Genomic DNA, 13,264 nt, shown 5'->3' with positions numbered 1-13,264 from the left:
GACTAGCTACAAGAAAAAATATTCAGCACATCTTTAATTTTCATTTTATTATAAAAAACAGTATTTGAGTCCACAGTTCTTTGTACAGTAAAAAATATTAAATTAAACTCTCAAAGTTCTGAGCAGAAAGATAAATTGGGGTTGGGAGGAGGGACAGCAATTATTCTGGGGCAGGAGAAGGGGACCAGTGCATTGGGCTCTTGAGCTGCTGGGGTTAAGTCCAGAGGGAAAAGTAAGGGTGAGGCAGAGCGTTGTCTGGTCACATCTCTCCCCTTCCTCAGTTCTATGCAGCACAGTTCATTTGGATCCATTCCCTCTGTTTTACAAGAACCATAATGTCCTATGCACTGGCAGACCCTCCCCCCCATACCTCATGTACTCTAAACGTTACAGGCATATAGGTATGTGCCCCCCCACCTCCAATACTAAGTGTCTTACAGGAGTGCTCACACAGAGGGTGAGGGAGGGCATGTGTGTTCAGTGAGAGAGCTGGCCCTTCCAGTATTGATGTCCAATGGTTAGGCATTTCAAATGTAGTCTCCATTGGCCACTGAAACTTGCAGCATACCCTCAACCACAAACACTCATTTTATTCCAGATTGAAAGCCCAACCCAGACATCAGTGAAATGAAATAACCCCACCCCCATTTCAATAACAAAAATATATTCTATGTGAATTGTAGCAGTCTTCGGGTATATGCCAACAAACCATCAAACAAAAATAAATAAAGTAAACCCAAACTTAAATGAAAGATATGCATGATGTTTGGATTTATAACAATATTAATCCAAATCACTGCTAAACTGATAAGACTGATTTATGGAGAAATTACAATAAGTCCATTGCATTAAATCATTTGCTCTTACATTTTTTTTTTTTTTTTTTTTATCAAACATTTCTTAAAAAGGCAATAGTCCCAAACCCCAAAAATATTACCTGCGTCGTATTCTCTAAGGGAGATACCATCCCCCTATTTGTACACAATTGGCAAAAAATATATTAACAGCAATAACTTACCATTCATTTATTAATCGACGTGTTGATTTATAGTTGCATCTCCCATAGGAAGTTCACTTCAATGTATTTTTTTATTGAAAACATTAAATAATATTAATAGTAAAAAAAAAAAAAAAAAAAAAAAAAGGCTAACACTGTCCCAGGTGCAGTCCCGAAAGCACGGCGAGGCTACATGTCTAAAGTGTTATGATTAATGTTCTGCCCAAGGTCCTGGCTGTTCCCAGACAGCATGTCAGGTCCTCCAGGCCCATGGAGACCACCCATCCCACTGAGTTGAGACAACATGGCATTCTGGTCTGACCCAAAGTGGTCCATTGAGTTCTGTTGCTGAGGCGGCTGTTGAGAGGGGACCACCATACCAGGGTGGTGCTGGGGTAGCTGGCCCGGGTGCGGGGAGCCCGTCTGGGTCTGTGGGGAGATATGGTGAGGGGAAGGCTGGAGCTGCATGCGCGGGGAGGGGCTAGAGTGTGGTGGCTGGGACTGGGGTCGCGGGGAGGGTTGGGGCGAGCGCACTTGGTTGCTGAGGGACGTAGACAGGGACGTAGACAGCGTCTGGCCCTGAAGGTGAGGGGACTGGGCCATCTGCTGCTGGGGGCTCATGGGGCTGCTGTGCTGGGCCGGAGAGCCCCCACCCAGGTGCTGCTGCTGTTGAAGCAGCCTCTGGTGCAGTGCCTGCTGGAGCAGAGCCTGGGAGGACTGCGGCTGGGGGGCGCCCTGCGGGGGCTGGGGCTGCTGAGGGGGGCCGCCTACTCCAGTACCCGGACCCCCCTCAGCCCCCTGGTGGCCCGACATGGCATTCTGGTGTTGTTGCTGCATCTGGAGTTGGTGCTGATGCTGGAGCCTCTGCTGGAGCACTGCAGCAGCCTGCTGCTGGGCCACCGTGCTGGGGTAACCCTGGTGCTGCTGCCCTGGCTGGGCTCCAGGCTGCTGCTGCAGTCCAGACTGGCCCTGACCAGGCTGCTGGGGGGCCATGCCCGGCTGGCTAATGTAGCCCTGCTGCTGGAACTGGGCATGGTTCCCAATCTGTTGCTGCTGCTGCTGCTGTTGTTGTTGCTGTTGCTGTTGTAGTTGGAGATGCCTCCTCATAAGGAGCTCTCTGAACTGGGGGTTTATGTTGGCCATGTTAGGTGCCTGCTGGCCTGGCATCCCTCCTTGCTGATGCTGTTGATGCTGCTGAAGTGCTGCCACCTGTTGCTGCTGCAAACTACTAAGCATAGGACGCTGCTGCTGCGGTTGTTGCTGCTGCTGTACTTGCTGTAGCTGGGTCATAGTGGGCATGTTGACTCCCTGACCCATGTGCATACCTGGCTGACCAGCCACAGCATTCACATTGACCTGTTGGCCACCCATACCTCCTGGAACTCTGCCTGGACCTGGCCCGCCAGGGGCTCCCGGGGGTCCTGGGCCCCCCTTATACTTGGAGGCTCTCTGCTTGATAAAGGCAGCCATTAGCTGAGGGTTTGAGCGGAGGATGTTGAGCACCTGCTGTTGCTGCTCGGGTGAGCTGGGGGAGCGAAGGGTACGCAGCAGTTCCTGAAGGGCAGCCTGCGGAAGGTTCCCACCCCCAGCTGCACCACCTTGCTGCACCATACCAATCAATCCACCAGGTCCCTGAGCCTGCTGCCGCTGTTGCATTTGCTGCGGTTGTTGCTGCTGAGGCGCCACCATGCCTGGATGTCCCATCATGGCTTGCCTCTGCTGGGGTGGCATTCCCTGGCCGGCCCACTGTTGCTGGGGGTTCTGAAGCGGGGGACCAACCCTCTGCTGCTGCACCTGTGGAGGCAGCTGGCCCTGGGGGTTAGGCTGCTGGGGCTGCTGCTGCATGGGGCCAGGGCCCACCATCATACCTGGAGGACCCTGCTGCTGCTGTTGTTGTTGCTGCTCCATGTGAGCCCTAGCAGCAGCCTGAGCCTGAGGAGGCAGCCCCTGGGCCCCCACCATGCCCACCCCAGGGTGCGCCATGCCCATCTGGCCCTGGGGCTGTTGGTGGTGTGGGTGCGGAGGCATCATGCCAGCTGCCTGCGCCGCCTGCCTCTGCAGGGACATCTTCCTTTGGGCGTCTGCCACTTGTTGAATCTTCATGGCGATCTCCACAGCCGCTGGAGGAGGCCCTGAAGGAGGTTGCTGCTGCTGCAGCTGGGGCATAGAAGGCTGGCCAGGGTTGGGCTGCTGTTGTGGTGGTTGCTGCTGAGGTGGTGTGGCTGGTCCCAGGCCCGGTTTGCCTTGGGACTGAGGGTGCGGTGAGGAGCCTGGAGGCCTGTTGGTGTAAGGGGACAGGCTGTTGGGGTGTTGCTGGAGCTGTTGAGGGTTTGAGGCTTGGGACTGCTGCTGGACCTGAGGAACCATCTGCTGTTGCTGGGGGGAGTTCATCATCCCCCCTCCTCCAGGCATCTGCTGAAACTGGTGGTGAAGCTGGTGGTGCTGCTGAGGCATCCCACCTTGCTGCTGCTGCAAAGTTCCTCCACCACCCATCCCTGGCTGGGGCCCAGGAGGCATGTTGGGCTGGGTGGGTGTCTGTGGTGTTGGGGGCTGGGTGCCTCCTGATGTGGGTGTACTGGGGGCTGTGGTACCATTGTTACCTGGTGATGGCAGCCCCCCAGGAGGTCCTCCTCCGCAGGCAGGCTGGCCCACCCGCTGCATGCTGGCCATCCGTCTCCGAAGCATCTGAGCCTGCTGGAGGCGGTGCTGGAGTTGCTGCTGGCGGAGCTTGTGCTTGATGTTGAGGCAGAAGGGTACGGGGCACTTGTTCTCCTGGCAGTGCTTGGCGTGGTAGCAGCACAGGGCAATGAGTTGCTTGCAGATGGGGCAGCCACCGTTGGTCTTGCGCTTGCATCCCTTGGTGTGCTGCACCACACGCTTCATCTTCTGGCAGGACGGCAGGGAGCAGTTGGCATTGCGGCATTGGCAGGCGTGGACCAGGGACTGGATGCAGCGCTGAATGCTGAGGCGGCGGGAGTCCCCGGGGCTCTGAGTGGCAGCGGCCGCTGCGTTGCTGCTCTCGTCGTCCAGGCCCAGGCCCAGCTTCTCCATCTTGTGTTCATGGCCCTTAGTGTTATAGCAGGTGATACACAGGTCGTAGTCCTCGCAGACGGTGCAGTGGAAGCGTGTCTCCACGCTTGCCTTGCACTCATTGCAGGTGTAGACAAAGCGGTCCTGGCTCTGATTGTGTAGCTCCACCAGCATGCACATGGAGCTCCACTTGGCTCTCCTCAGGGAGGAGAACTCCAGGTGCTTGTCCCGGGCCAGCGTCAGGAAGGCGTCACGCCCATCCATCAGGTCGCAGGCCATTAGGGTGTCCGGGTCCGTGATGGGGGGCAGGGAGTTGGCAGTGGGGCCGGCGATGAGACGGATCACAAAGAACACCTGTAGGGGGCAGAGAAGAAAGGATGAGCACTGGGACTGAGAGTATGTGTGTTTGTGGCTTTATTTAGAAGATGGCGACAGCATCAAATACCTCCTTGTGTTTCTCCATACAAGCGTAGAGCTTCTGGGAGAGGTCATTGGACACATTGGGCATCCCTGGTTTCTTCTTATTGGCTCGGATCAGGCTGCTGTTCTTGTTCTTGCTCGTCTTCTTACTGTTCTTCTTTTTGGCATTCTTGCTGTCACTTTTCGGGGCCTGTGTGTGGAGAACACCAGATTAAAAATCGACTCCAATACATTCCATTAAAGCAATGAATCTGAAGCAGCCTCGAAATTGACCCAATTAGCAATGGTTCAATATCTATCCTCTAAGCAATACTTTTTAACAACAGCTACTCCTATCATGTTATTATTGAGGACAACCAATATCCCACACCCCAGATCCTGTAACATATTCACAAAAACACTCCTCTCTCCTGTTGTATTGAAGTCCTTACACTCACATCTACGCTCTCGCTGGAGGTGCTGTTCTCCTCCCTCTTCCTCTCCTCCTCCTCCTGCTCCAGCTCCTTGATGCTCTCCTCCAGCACGTTGGGCCAGAAGTCCCCCTCAAAGTATGGTAGTTCGTTGGCACTGGTGAGACGGTCCTCTGTGGCCTGCTTGAAGACGTCCTGAAACAGAGCATGAATAAGATGTCAAGAGGGGGGGGGGGGGCTCCATGCATACAATTACCTCATAGAAGAAAGCAGTTGGATTTCTGCCTGGCACAGCCTGTGCTATGTCTGACAAAACAAAACTGATTGTAGTCACCTTGTAGTCATGCACAATGCGCTCAGCTACGGCCTTGTCAAGCATCTTCTTGTACCACTCCTGTAGACGCTTGGGCTTGGGGATCTTCTGGTCCACAGGATGACAGTGGAAGATGTAGTCGTCCCCTTCACTTGGGGGACAAGCCCAGATGTGCCCTGTTGTAAACCTGCCATGGGAGAAGAAGGGTTGAAGAATCAGACCAGCAACTGAAAAGAGTGAATCTTATTAGAACAGTAAAGTAGAATGAAATCTGCAACCGACCCTTTAGACATTTAGTACATATGTTTAGAGTGATGAGGTCAAATCATGTTCTCAGGAATCTATGCCCACTAATAGGTTGAGCTTAGTAAAAAAAAAAAAAAAAGGGCCTCGTCTCTTACCCCAACTTCTTGACGTACTCCAGGTACCCTATGAGTATCTCATGGTAGACGCCTGTGCGGAGGTGTCGAGGTTGGAAGAAGTGCACGCTGTCCAGGTAAGAGATATACACTCGTCTCTGGTTGGGCGGAGGGCTGTCTGAACCGTACTCCTGCACATGCATGCCGAAGAAGCAGACGTCAGCCCCGTCTATGTCCTCGAATGCAAACAGCGCCTTCGTTCTGTAGGGAAAGGACTCGGACATCTCCCCGGTGTCCACAAACCTGTATCAGTTAAAGGAGAGCATAAGTAGACACACCCACATAAACACTGTATAGGCGTTGTCCCACGAGAACAGATAACGTTGTTAGGATAAGTCTCAACTCTCCAGTCTACAATGGGACTAATTGAAAGCCCACATGAACCTTGAGTCCATTTACGCTAGGATCAATTTGACATCTTCCTTGGTAGTCTATATTTGACTCCATATTAAAGAATCACTACCCCTCAAGACTCTCACCTGGACTTCATGCCTGGCTTGACCTCCACCACCTTGTCGGAGACATGGACCACACGGATAGTGACGTCACCAGACTCTGGATGGTTCTGCCGCCTGAGGTAGTCATTCACTCGCCCCTCTAGGAAGCTGCCCAACTTAGTTTGGGGGAGCCCTGTGAAAATTAAGTATGGAAAGAATAGAATGGGAGAGGGATGGAGAAATAGAGGAGGAATGATAGAGGACGGAAGGAAGAGAGGAAATGGGTGACAGCGATTAGAGGAAAGGTCACATGGTTTCGGTAAAAGCCAACCCAGTCTGGGGTGGTAGGTGGGTGTATGGGGGTTATGTCTGTTAAGTAGCTCAGAGCAGAGAACTTCACTAGTGACATTAAAGATGGAATAACCACTGGGCTCTAATCTGACAGTTAAAAAATATATGTTTTTATAAAAGGGCAAGTCAGAAGCATACAAACTCAACCACTGACTGCTTCTAGAGTGTTTCAGAGTACTCTGGAGTCAGTCTACGGCACTTGGTCAATTAATGTCTAAAATGCTCTGATAGCGTTGTCAATTTGGCAACTAACAACATATCTGAGACTTGGACTAATCCTCTGAACACTCAATAAATCAGAAGAGATGACAAGGTGTAAACTGGATCTGACACCATATAAGGACATTTCCCCCTCTTCCATTCAAGACATATTTAATTGAGATCCTTGTATGAGTCTAGGCCAGTTGGTCCTTTTATTTTGCACGCCCGCTCGCCTACCTGTGGCTCCCTAAAAACTCTGCCTTCATTGAGGGTGTGGAGAATGGGATGGGGGAGGTAAGAATTTCCACACGTGGAAGGATTGTAGGCACGCAAAAACAGGACAACTGTCAAAGTTGGGGGGAAAAGCGTGAGTATCGATGCCATTGAAAACAAAAGAATTCACCCAAAATATGATGATTTCAAGTAGATTTCTGGGCAGTGGACATCCACTGAGGAAAAAAAGATGAGGATGACATAAATAAGGCTCCAACTATATAAAAAAAGAAGTCCATGACTGCCTTGGTGACACACAAACCTTAAAAACAGCAAACTGTAAACCGAGAAACACTAAATGACAATGTTTTGCCATGGCCTTCAGTGTGTGTACAGGCCTGGGATAAGAGTGAAATCGAACCGGAAAAAGCTGCAGCGGACTGGCAGCGGCAACTATTGTCTGAGGACTGGCTTCTGAAATAAAAAAATAGGGTAGGTTACATATAACATTTTCATTGGGGAGGGAGGGGGAGATACAAAAGGGTTGGGTCATGGGAAAAAGTAGAATGGAAATAGGTAGAATGTGTGTTAACTGGAACACTCGTCCTCTCGAGTAGTGTATCAGGGCGTAGGAAATTAAACCAGACTGCCTCAGAGGAAAGAAGAAAATTATTTGGAAAACACAGTGCACCAAATCATACATTTAAACAAAGATTTGAAGGGGGAAAAAGTCAATTATGTGTTTGCTTTTCACATGAAAGTATGGTGTTATACTTGTGGGATGTGCGTTTAGGAAATTAGCATGTGTCAGTAACAGCACCAAAGGTGAAGATGGATAAAGAGAACACTGAAAAGAAACGGCTGAGTGACTGGAGAGGGGAGGGGAGACACAGACTGACACCCCGATGAAGATGACGGTAGATGAGCGCCCCCCGTTTGTCACTTACTCCACTTACTTCTGGCCGCGTATTTGTTCTCTTTCCGCGTCTTATTGGCCTTCTTAAGGCAGCTGTCACATACAAAGCTGTGGAGATGAGGAAAAGGAACACGCTTTATTTCATTACTTCAAATACATCATACTTGCATTTGTTATTTACCATTTCTCAGTGGCCTTCAGCTTCACTTCTTTGCCCTACTGAATAAGTTGGCAGCAATGAATGATGTAAGGTATTGCTGAGGGTCATGATGGCAAACGGGCAACAACCACGGTAAGATTGAACCTGGAACTGCACCTTGGAATAAAGTGGCCGGTTTCACAGTTCTAACAGTCGCATTAACGTAAGATGTACAGAATGTGTATGTAAGTTGGCTCACCCTGCCGGCCATATGGTGTCATTATGCAGGACACAGATTTGGTGCATTTTACGCCCGCAGTCGGTACATTCCACAAGCCTACAGAAAAGAGAGATGTGGACAGAGAGAGTCACGGGTTATTGATACCATGTGTCACACACGGATATAGTCATTATTTTCTCAACAGGAGTTTCAACTAGCAGAACATTTCAAACACAAAAGCCATGACGATAACCTAAACAGGCTAAATTGACTAAAACACAGTAAAGAGTAAATATTACAGTTAACAAATATTTCACAGTATCTAAAGTTTATGCAAATGTACCACATGGAAAACATATGGTTTGACACCAAGTTAAGATCAAATGTAAAGGGGGGGAAAAAGAGTAGATACCATTCAGGGTCGAGCGTGTCATTCTTCTTCCTCTGAAACTGATCTTTGCTGATGGACCTGTGAAGAGGAGGGAGAGAGGCCCAGGAGTGTGGGAGGTAAGAACAGACTCAATCCAATCACTGGGCCAGAAATGCAATGTACTATATTACAGCCATAAAGAAGTCACAAGCAATAAGAGCAGGCTCTGGCTTTATACAGGCTAGGATTCAGGCATTTTGAAAACATCATCTAACACTTCCAGAACATTAGGAGCCCTCAGTATGTTGGGGTTTTAGCTGAAGAGAGAAGAGGCAGAAATCAAGTAAAAGGATGGAGACGGCAGTTGAGGTGAACTGCTGCCTTAAGAGGTAGAGGAGAGAGAAATACATTTTATTTTTTAAAGTTGACCATTTCACTAAGGGAGAGACTGAGAAGGTATTCAGTGATGGGGAGAAAGAAAAACATTTCTCAATCGCATTGATAGAAAGCATTTATAAATCAAAGGAACCAAACAATATTTACATGTCATCAAAATGAGCAATAGAAGAACCATGTCAGTATTAACATGGTGGGGGGGGGGAGGGGAGGCTGGTACTCACGTCTGAGGCTGAGAAGGATCATCCCCAAGGGACACGCACTCGCCCTGGATTTCGTTGAAACACTTCTCACAGAAGTGGTACCTGTCAGCAAGAAGCCCAAATTGTGGTGAACTAGACCGTTCGCCAACCGCACAGCCAATCACAGAGAAGGCACGAGGAAGCAGTCACCAATCAGGGCAGGACAGGCCAGGAGAAGAGCAGAGGGCAAGGTCGTCGCCAGGTAGCAGCCAATCATGATGCAGGGTTTGTGTGTGGGCAGGTGTTTTGATTTTGAAGTTAAATTTTGGAGTGGATGATTGGTCACACCAAAGCAGGCCAATGCAGACATCACAAGCGTTAAAAAAGGAGGGAGAGAAGGGAAGAGATGGGGGAAGGGAGGGCAAAATGAATATTAAAAAAGCGTGAAATAAATCGTTACAGGTCAGACGAGGACGATGGAGGGATGAATAGGATGGGAAGAGTGAGGGACGTGGAGAACATAACATCAACGAGGACAGAGATCCAATGCAAAGCACAGATTAGTGTCACAGTCAGTGAGTGGAAAAAAACATCATTAAAGGGATACTCCGAGATTTTGGGAGCGAGGCCCTTTATCTACTTCCCCAGAATCTGATGAACTCGTCGATAACATTTTTATGCCTCGGTGTGGTTTTAAGGAAGTTAATTGGCGCAATTGCTAACTAGCGTTAGCACAATGACTGGAAGACTATGGGTAATTGTGCTAATGCTATTTAGCATTGCCTCATGAAACTACCTCTATCTTCCTTCATATGCGACAGACATAAAATGGTATCCACAAGTTAATCTGCCAAAATCCCAAAGTATCCCTTTAAGTTAACACAGTAACAAAAGGGGGGAGGCTCAAAAAACAGTGTGGATGAGGAAAAGCAAGTGGTAGTGCAACAGCGACCCATCATCCTTTTGCTCCATTTATAAGAGGGTCCCTTTCTTGTGTTGGAGAGGAATTATCATACATGTAGTGAGGTTGTTAATACTATGTTGCCCTAACGTAACTACACTATCGTGATTCTGTCTTCACGGTGAAATGAATCAAGCCAATCAGCTCCACAGCTTTGTTCAATGAAATGTTCTGCAAATCAGTGTTCACTGCAGCTGTGCAGCAATATCGCCCTGAGTCTTATTTTAAGTATTGTGTCCAAAAGCAATTATCTATCCATTTGCCAATTATCAGTTTGATTCAATTACTTACCTGTAATTGATCAATACATTTCTCTATGCATTCTAAGTAGACTAGTGAAAAGGTGTAGATTTCAAAATAATCTCAAGACAGGGAACCCACTTTGTAAATGTCAAAAGTGAAAATTAAATTTGTGAAGATGAAAATGGTGGCAGGGTGTAACCATTTAAAGCCATATTAAAACGTAACTAATCTGTGATTGAACTATGCTATATTGCAGAGAATATCAGCATGCACAATAACATCACAATAAGACAATCACTCAAGTAGATTTGTGAAATGTGGATTTATATAAAATATGCAGAAAACATGACTTGTGTACGTGGGTGTGTGTGTGTGAACGAGAACCCTTGAGGATATGAATGACCCTGCTCCTTTCAGTGTCTGAGTATGTGAGTCTGTTTGTGCTTCTGTACACCCCTTACCTGTTCTGGTAACTAAAATAAGCAGCGTCACGCGGGATGGTGCATAACTGTTTCCCATAGCAGCATAGAGTTTGGGGGGAAAACTCAAGCTGCAAACATAAGAGGACATAGTAAGAGATAGTATTTTCAGTACATAGACTTATCCAGGAAGCCAATTATTTTGTATGATAGTATGTTTAACACGCAGTGGTAAGGAGAGGTGAAAGCTGTGTTGACTTCAATGACTGATGTTACACACATCCATTTACACACACTTCCACTTACCTTCCTCCCGCAGCAGTAGCCCAGGCCCTGCATGACCGGGTCGATTTCAGCTTCGAACACCTCGGCCAGCTTGGAGCAGTACTTGTAGACGCGGGATGTCTTGCGGTTGTACAGCCAGGCATTGTTAAACATGAGCCAGATGTCATCCACATATTGCCAGGGCTCCTGGTACTGTCCCGTGTCCAGCTTACGCTTTATCGTCGACAGGTCTATGGGGTTCTTTACAATGTCAAAGTAGTCCTGGAGGGGACCAAGTCCAGGTGTCAGCGAGGGTACGGTTCAGCCCGGAAAGGAAGGTGGGGAGAAAAGGGATTGGTGTGTTCATCGATGCAGGAGGGGGGGGAAGGTAGAGAAGACCATGGTCGTCATCATCATCATCGTAGTTGTTGAAGTAGCAGAAGTTGTGGTGGACATCCAGGTGGAACCAGAGCAGGGGAGAGAAGAGGGTGCAGGGGACAATGTTGATGGCTGCAGAGAGGTTCACGTGCAGACAGAGAGACATGACAGCTTCTCCCCTTCACCACTCAAACTTTGCACCATTTCTACATTAAATGGGGAACAGGCCAAGGAAGGACACTGGGGTGGCCATGCTTGTCCCCACCCATTCTGCCCAAATTCAAACTTCTCCTCAAATCAAGGCAAGATTAGTACTCTAAAGGCAGACCAACTTTTACATCCAACAGTTATCAGAAATTAGAGGAAAAGCACCTGTTGTGCACTGTAAATTTGTGTTTGTTTTTCAAGCAGTGAGACAGTTCCAGTGCAACCGCTTTCTCCTCTACAGACTCTCCTGAAGGAGAGCATTTTCAGGGCATGAGTCAGGGTGCAAAGCTGAGGTGAACAGAGCAGTAACAACAGTCAGGCAGTAACAACACACGCTGGTAAACTGGCAGCATGGAGGTTGGCAACACAGCACAGTCAAAGCCAAGAGCACTGAGACAAAGGGGCAAAGCCAAGGATCTCTCTCCGTCTCCAGGGAAACACAAACAGGAAATGAGACCCTTCACTTTGACAGAGGACACAACAGCCTGTGATGCATGAACACATGGCACATAGTATGCTGCATTCCATTCATCTGAGCTCAATTACAACAACTATGAGTGTTGTTTCTACAAGTGTATTGGAAATTGAGGTGTGATAATCCCATTGTGAATGTATAAATCCTTGCACTCATAAAAGTGTGGTTTTGCTGGTTATTTGAGCACGTTAAAAGTATTTGAGCAGTATCTGAGCCTGGTTGTGTGTCCATGTTGAATACCCAGGTGGTGTTCTAGGGTCAGGTGCATCACTGGGGCTATTGAGGGTTACTGAGGAGAAGTGTGCCAATGACCTCTGAGAATGGAGTAAGTGTGCCCTAGCACTGCTTGAGGAGAGTTAAAACTATGGTGAGGACCATACGATATTAAGTCCCCCTCAAGCTGCATTTACAGTCAGCATATAGTTCTGATCTTTTTCTACTAATTGGTCTTTTGACCAAACAGATCAGCTCCTCTGCCAATAATTGGGCAAAAAGATCAGAATTGGGCTGCCTGTGTACATGCAGCCTCAATGGCGTACAAACAATTATTGTAATTAGTGCCAGACATCATTGCCTGGGTATCTCTTCACGGGTGTTCAATAAGAGGTCTGAGATATTTGATTTGCTAGCTATTAGCATTATCTGAGACGCACTACTGCTGCATACAGGCATTGGCACAACTCTTCACATAACTCACAATCAAATTCAACAATACTTATTACTGGCGAGGAACTGTCTAGAAAGCTTCTACTATGAATAGGCATATGTGGGAGGAAGAAAAATGAATTGCTAAATCATATCCAAATTGGAATTGTAAAAAAAAAAAGCAATTAAAAGAAAGCAGTTTAAAGAATAAAAAAAAAAGTAATGGGCTATGAATGTTTTTGGCTAGTAAATGTCCCTTTTAGGGCATGTTACTTTAAATGCAGAACGGTGATGTGCCACTGATAAAATGGCTGCTTATTTTAGGCCTTTTGAAGTCTGATGAAAGGCAGAAACACAAGCCGCCATTAACAAGGCCCAGGGTTCTAACATTCATGGCCAGGGCCAAACCACCTCTCAAGTGTTGATCTTAATCAAAACTGACCGGTAGAAACAAATCCAAAAATATTTTTGTTAAATTCTAACAGACAGAAAGGTTTAAATTTGCATCTCTTAAATGTTACGGACAGACTTATTGATTTCTGTTGACTTGGTTTACAAGCAAAACAGGTTTTTAAAAATGTACATAGCATTGATGTGTTTTTTTTGTGGTGTAAGAGAATTAGAGAGAAGCAAGCATGAGCTGACACGCGCACACACA

At 47.8% G+C, this 13,264-nt stretch overlaps 1 protein-coding gene across 7 annotated transcripts in view; it reads right to left on the bottom strand.

Moving 5' to 3' along the window:
- Nucleotides 1-28: 28 nt before the first annotated feature.
- The window catches only part of LOC139536266 (histone acetyltransferase p300-like), a 31,885-nt gene continuing 18,649 nt past the window's right edge, over nucleotides 29-13,264 (bottom strand). For 3 of the 7 annotated variants that reach the window (XM_071336685.1, XM_071337013.1, XM_071336851.1), the window contains exons 18-29: nucleotides 10,944-11,183; nucleotides 10,680-10,768; nucleotides 9,057-9,167; nucleotides 8,479-8,535; nucleotides 8,106-8,183; nucleotides 7,739-7,815; nucleotides 6,069-6,219; nucleotides 5,572-5,832; nucleotides 5,192-5,357; nucleotides 4,879-5,052; nucleotides 4,473-4,637; nucleotides 29-4,381 (exon numbers count right to left, since the gene is read on the bottom strand). In XM_071336685.1, coding sequence (XP_071192786.1) covers nucleotides 1,187-4,381; nucleotides 4,473-4,637; nucleotides 4,879-5,052; nucleotides 5,192-5,357; nucleotides 5,572-5,832; nucleotides 6,069-6,219; nucleotides 7,739-7,815; nucleotides 8,106-8,183; nucleotides 8,479-8,535; nucleotides 9,057-9,167; nucleotides 10,680-10,768; nucleotides 10,944-11,183 — 4,764 coding nt within the window. In that variant the 3' untranslated portion in view covers nucleotides 29-1,186. The remainder of the gene's footprint in view (nucleotides 4,382-4,472; nucleotides 4,638-4,878; nucleotides 5,053-5,191; nucleotides 5,358-5,571; nucleotides 5,833-6,068; nucleotides 6,220-7,738; nucleotides 7,816-8,105; nucleotides 8,184-8,478; nucleotides 8,536-9,056; nucleotides 9,168-10,679; nucleotides 10,769-10,943; nucleotides 11,184-13,264) is intronic. The other 4 variants (XM_071336937.1, XM_071337079.1, XM_071337166.1 and 1 more) reach the window with 2 other exon arrangements.

This window comes from Salvelinus alpinus, chromosome 1, assembly GCF_045679555.1.
Source record: "Salvelinus alpinus chromosome 1, SLU_Salpinus.1, whole genome shotgun sequence".
NCBI classification, from domain to species: domain Eukaryota; kingdom Metazoa; phylum Chordata; class Actinopteri; order Salmoniformes; family Salmonidae; genus Salvelinus; species Salvelinus alpinus.
The sequence above is the reverse complement of the archived record's forward strand: the minus strand, read 5'-3'. Positions and strand labels throughout refer to the sequence as shown.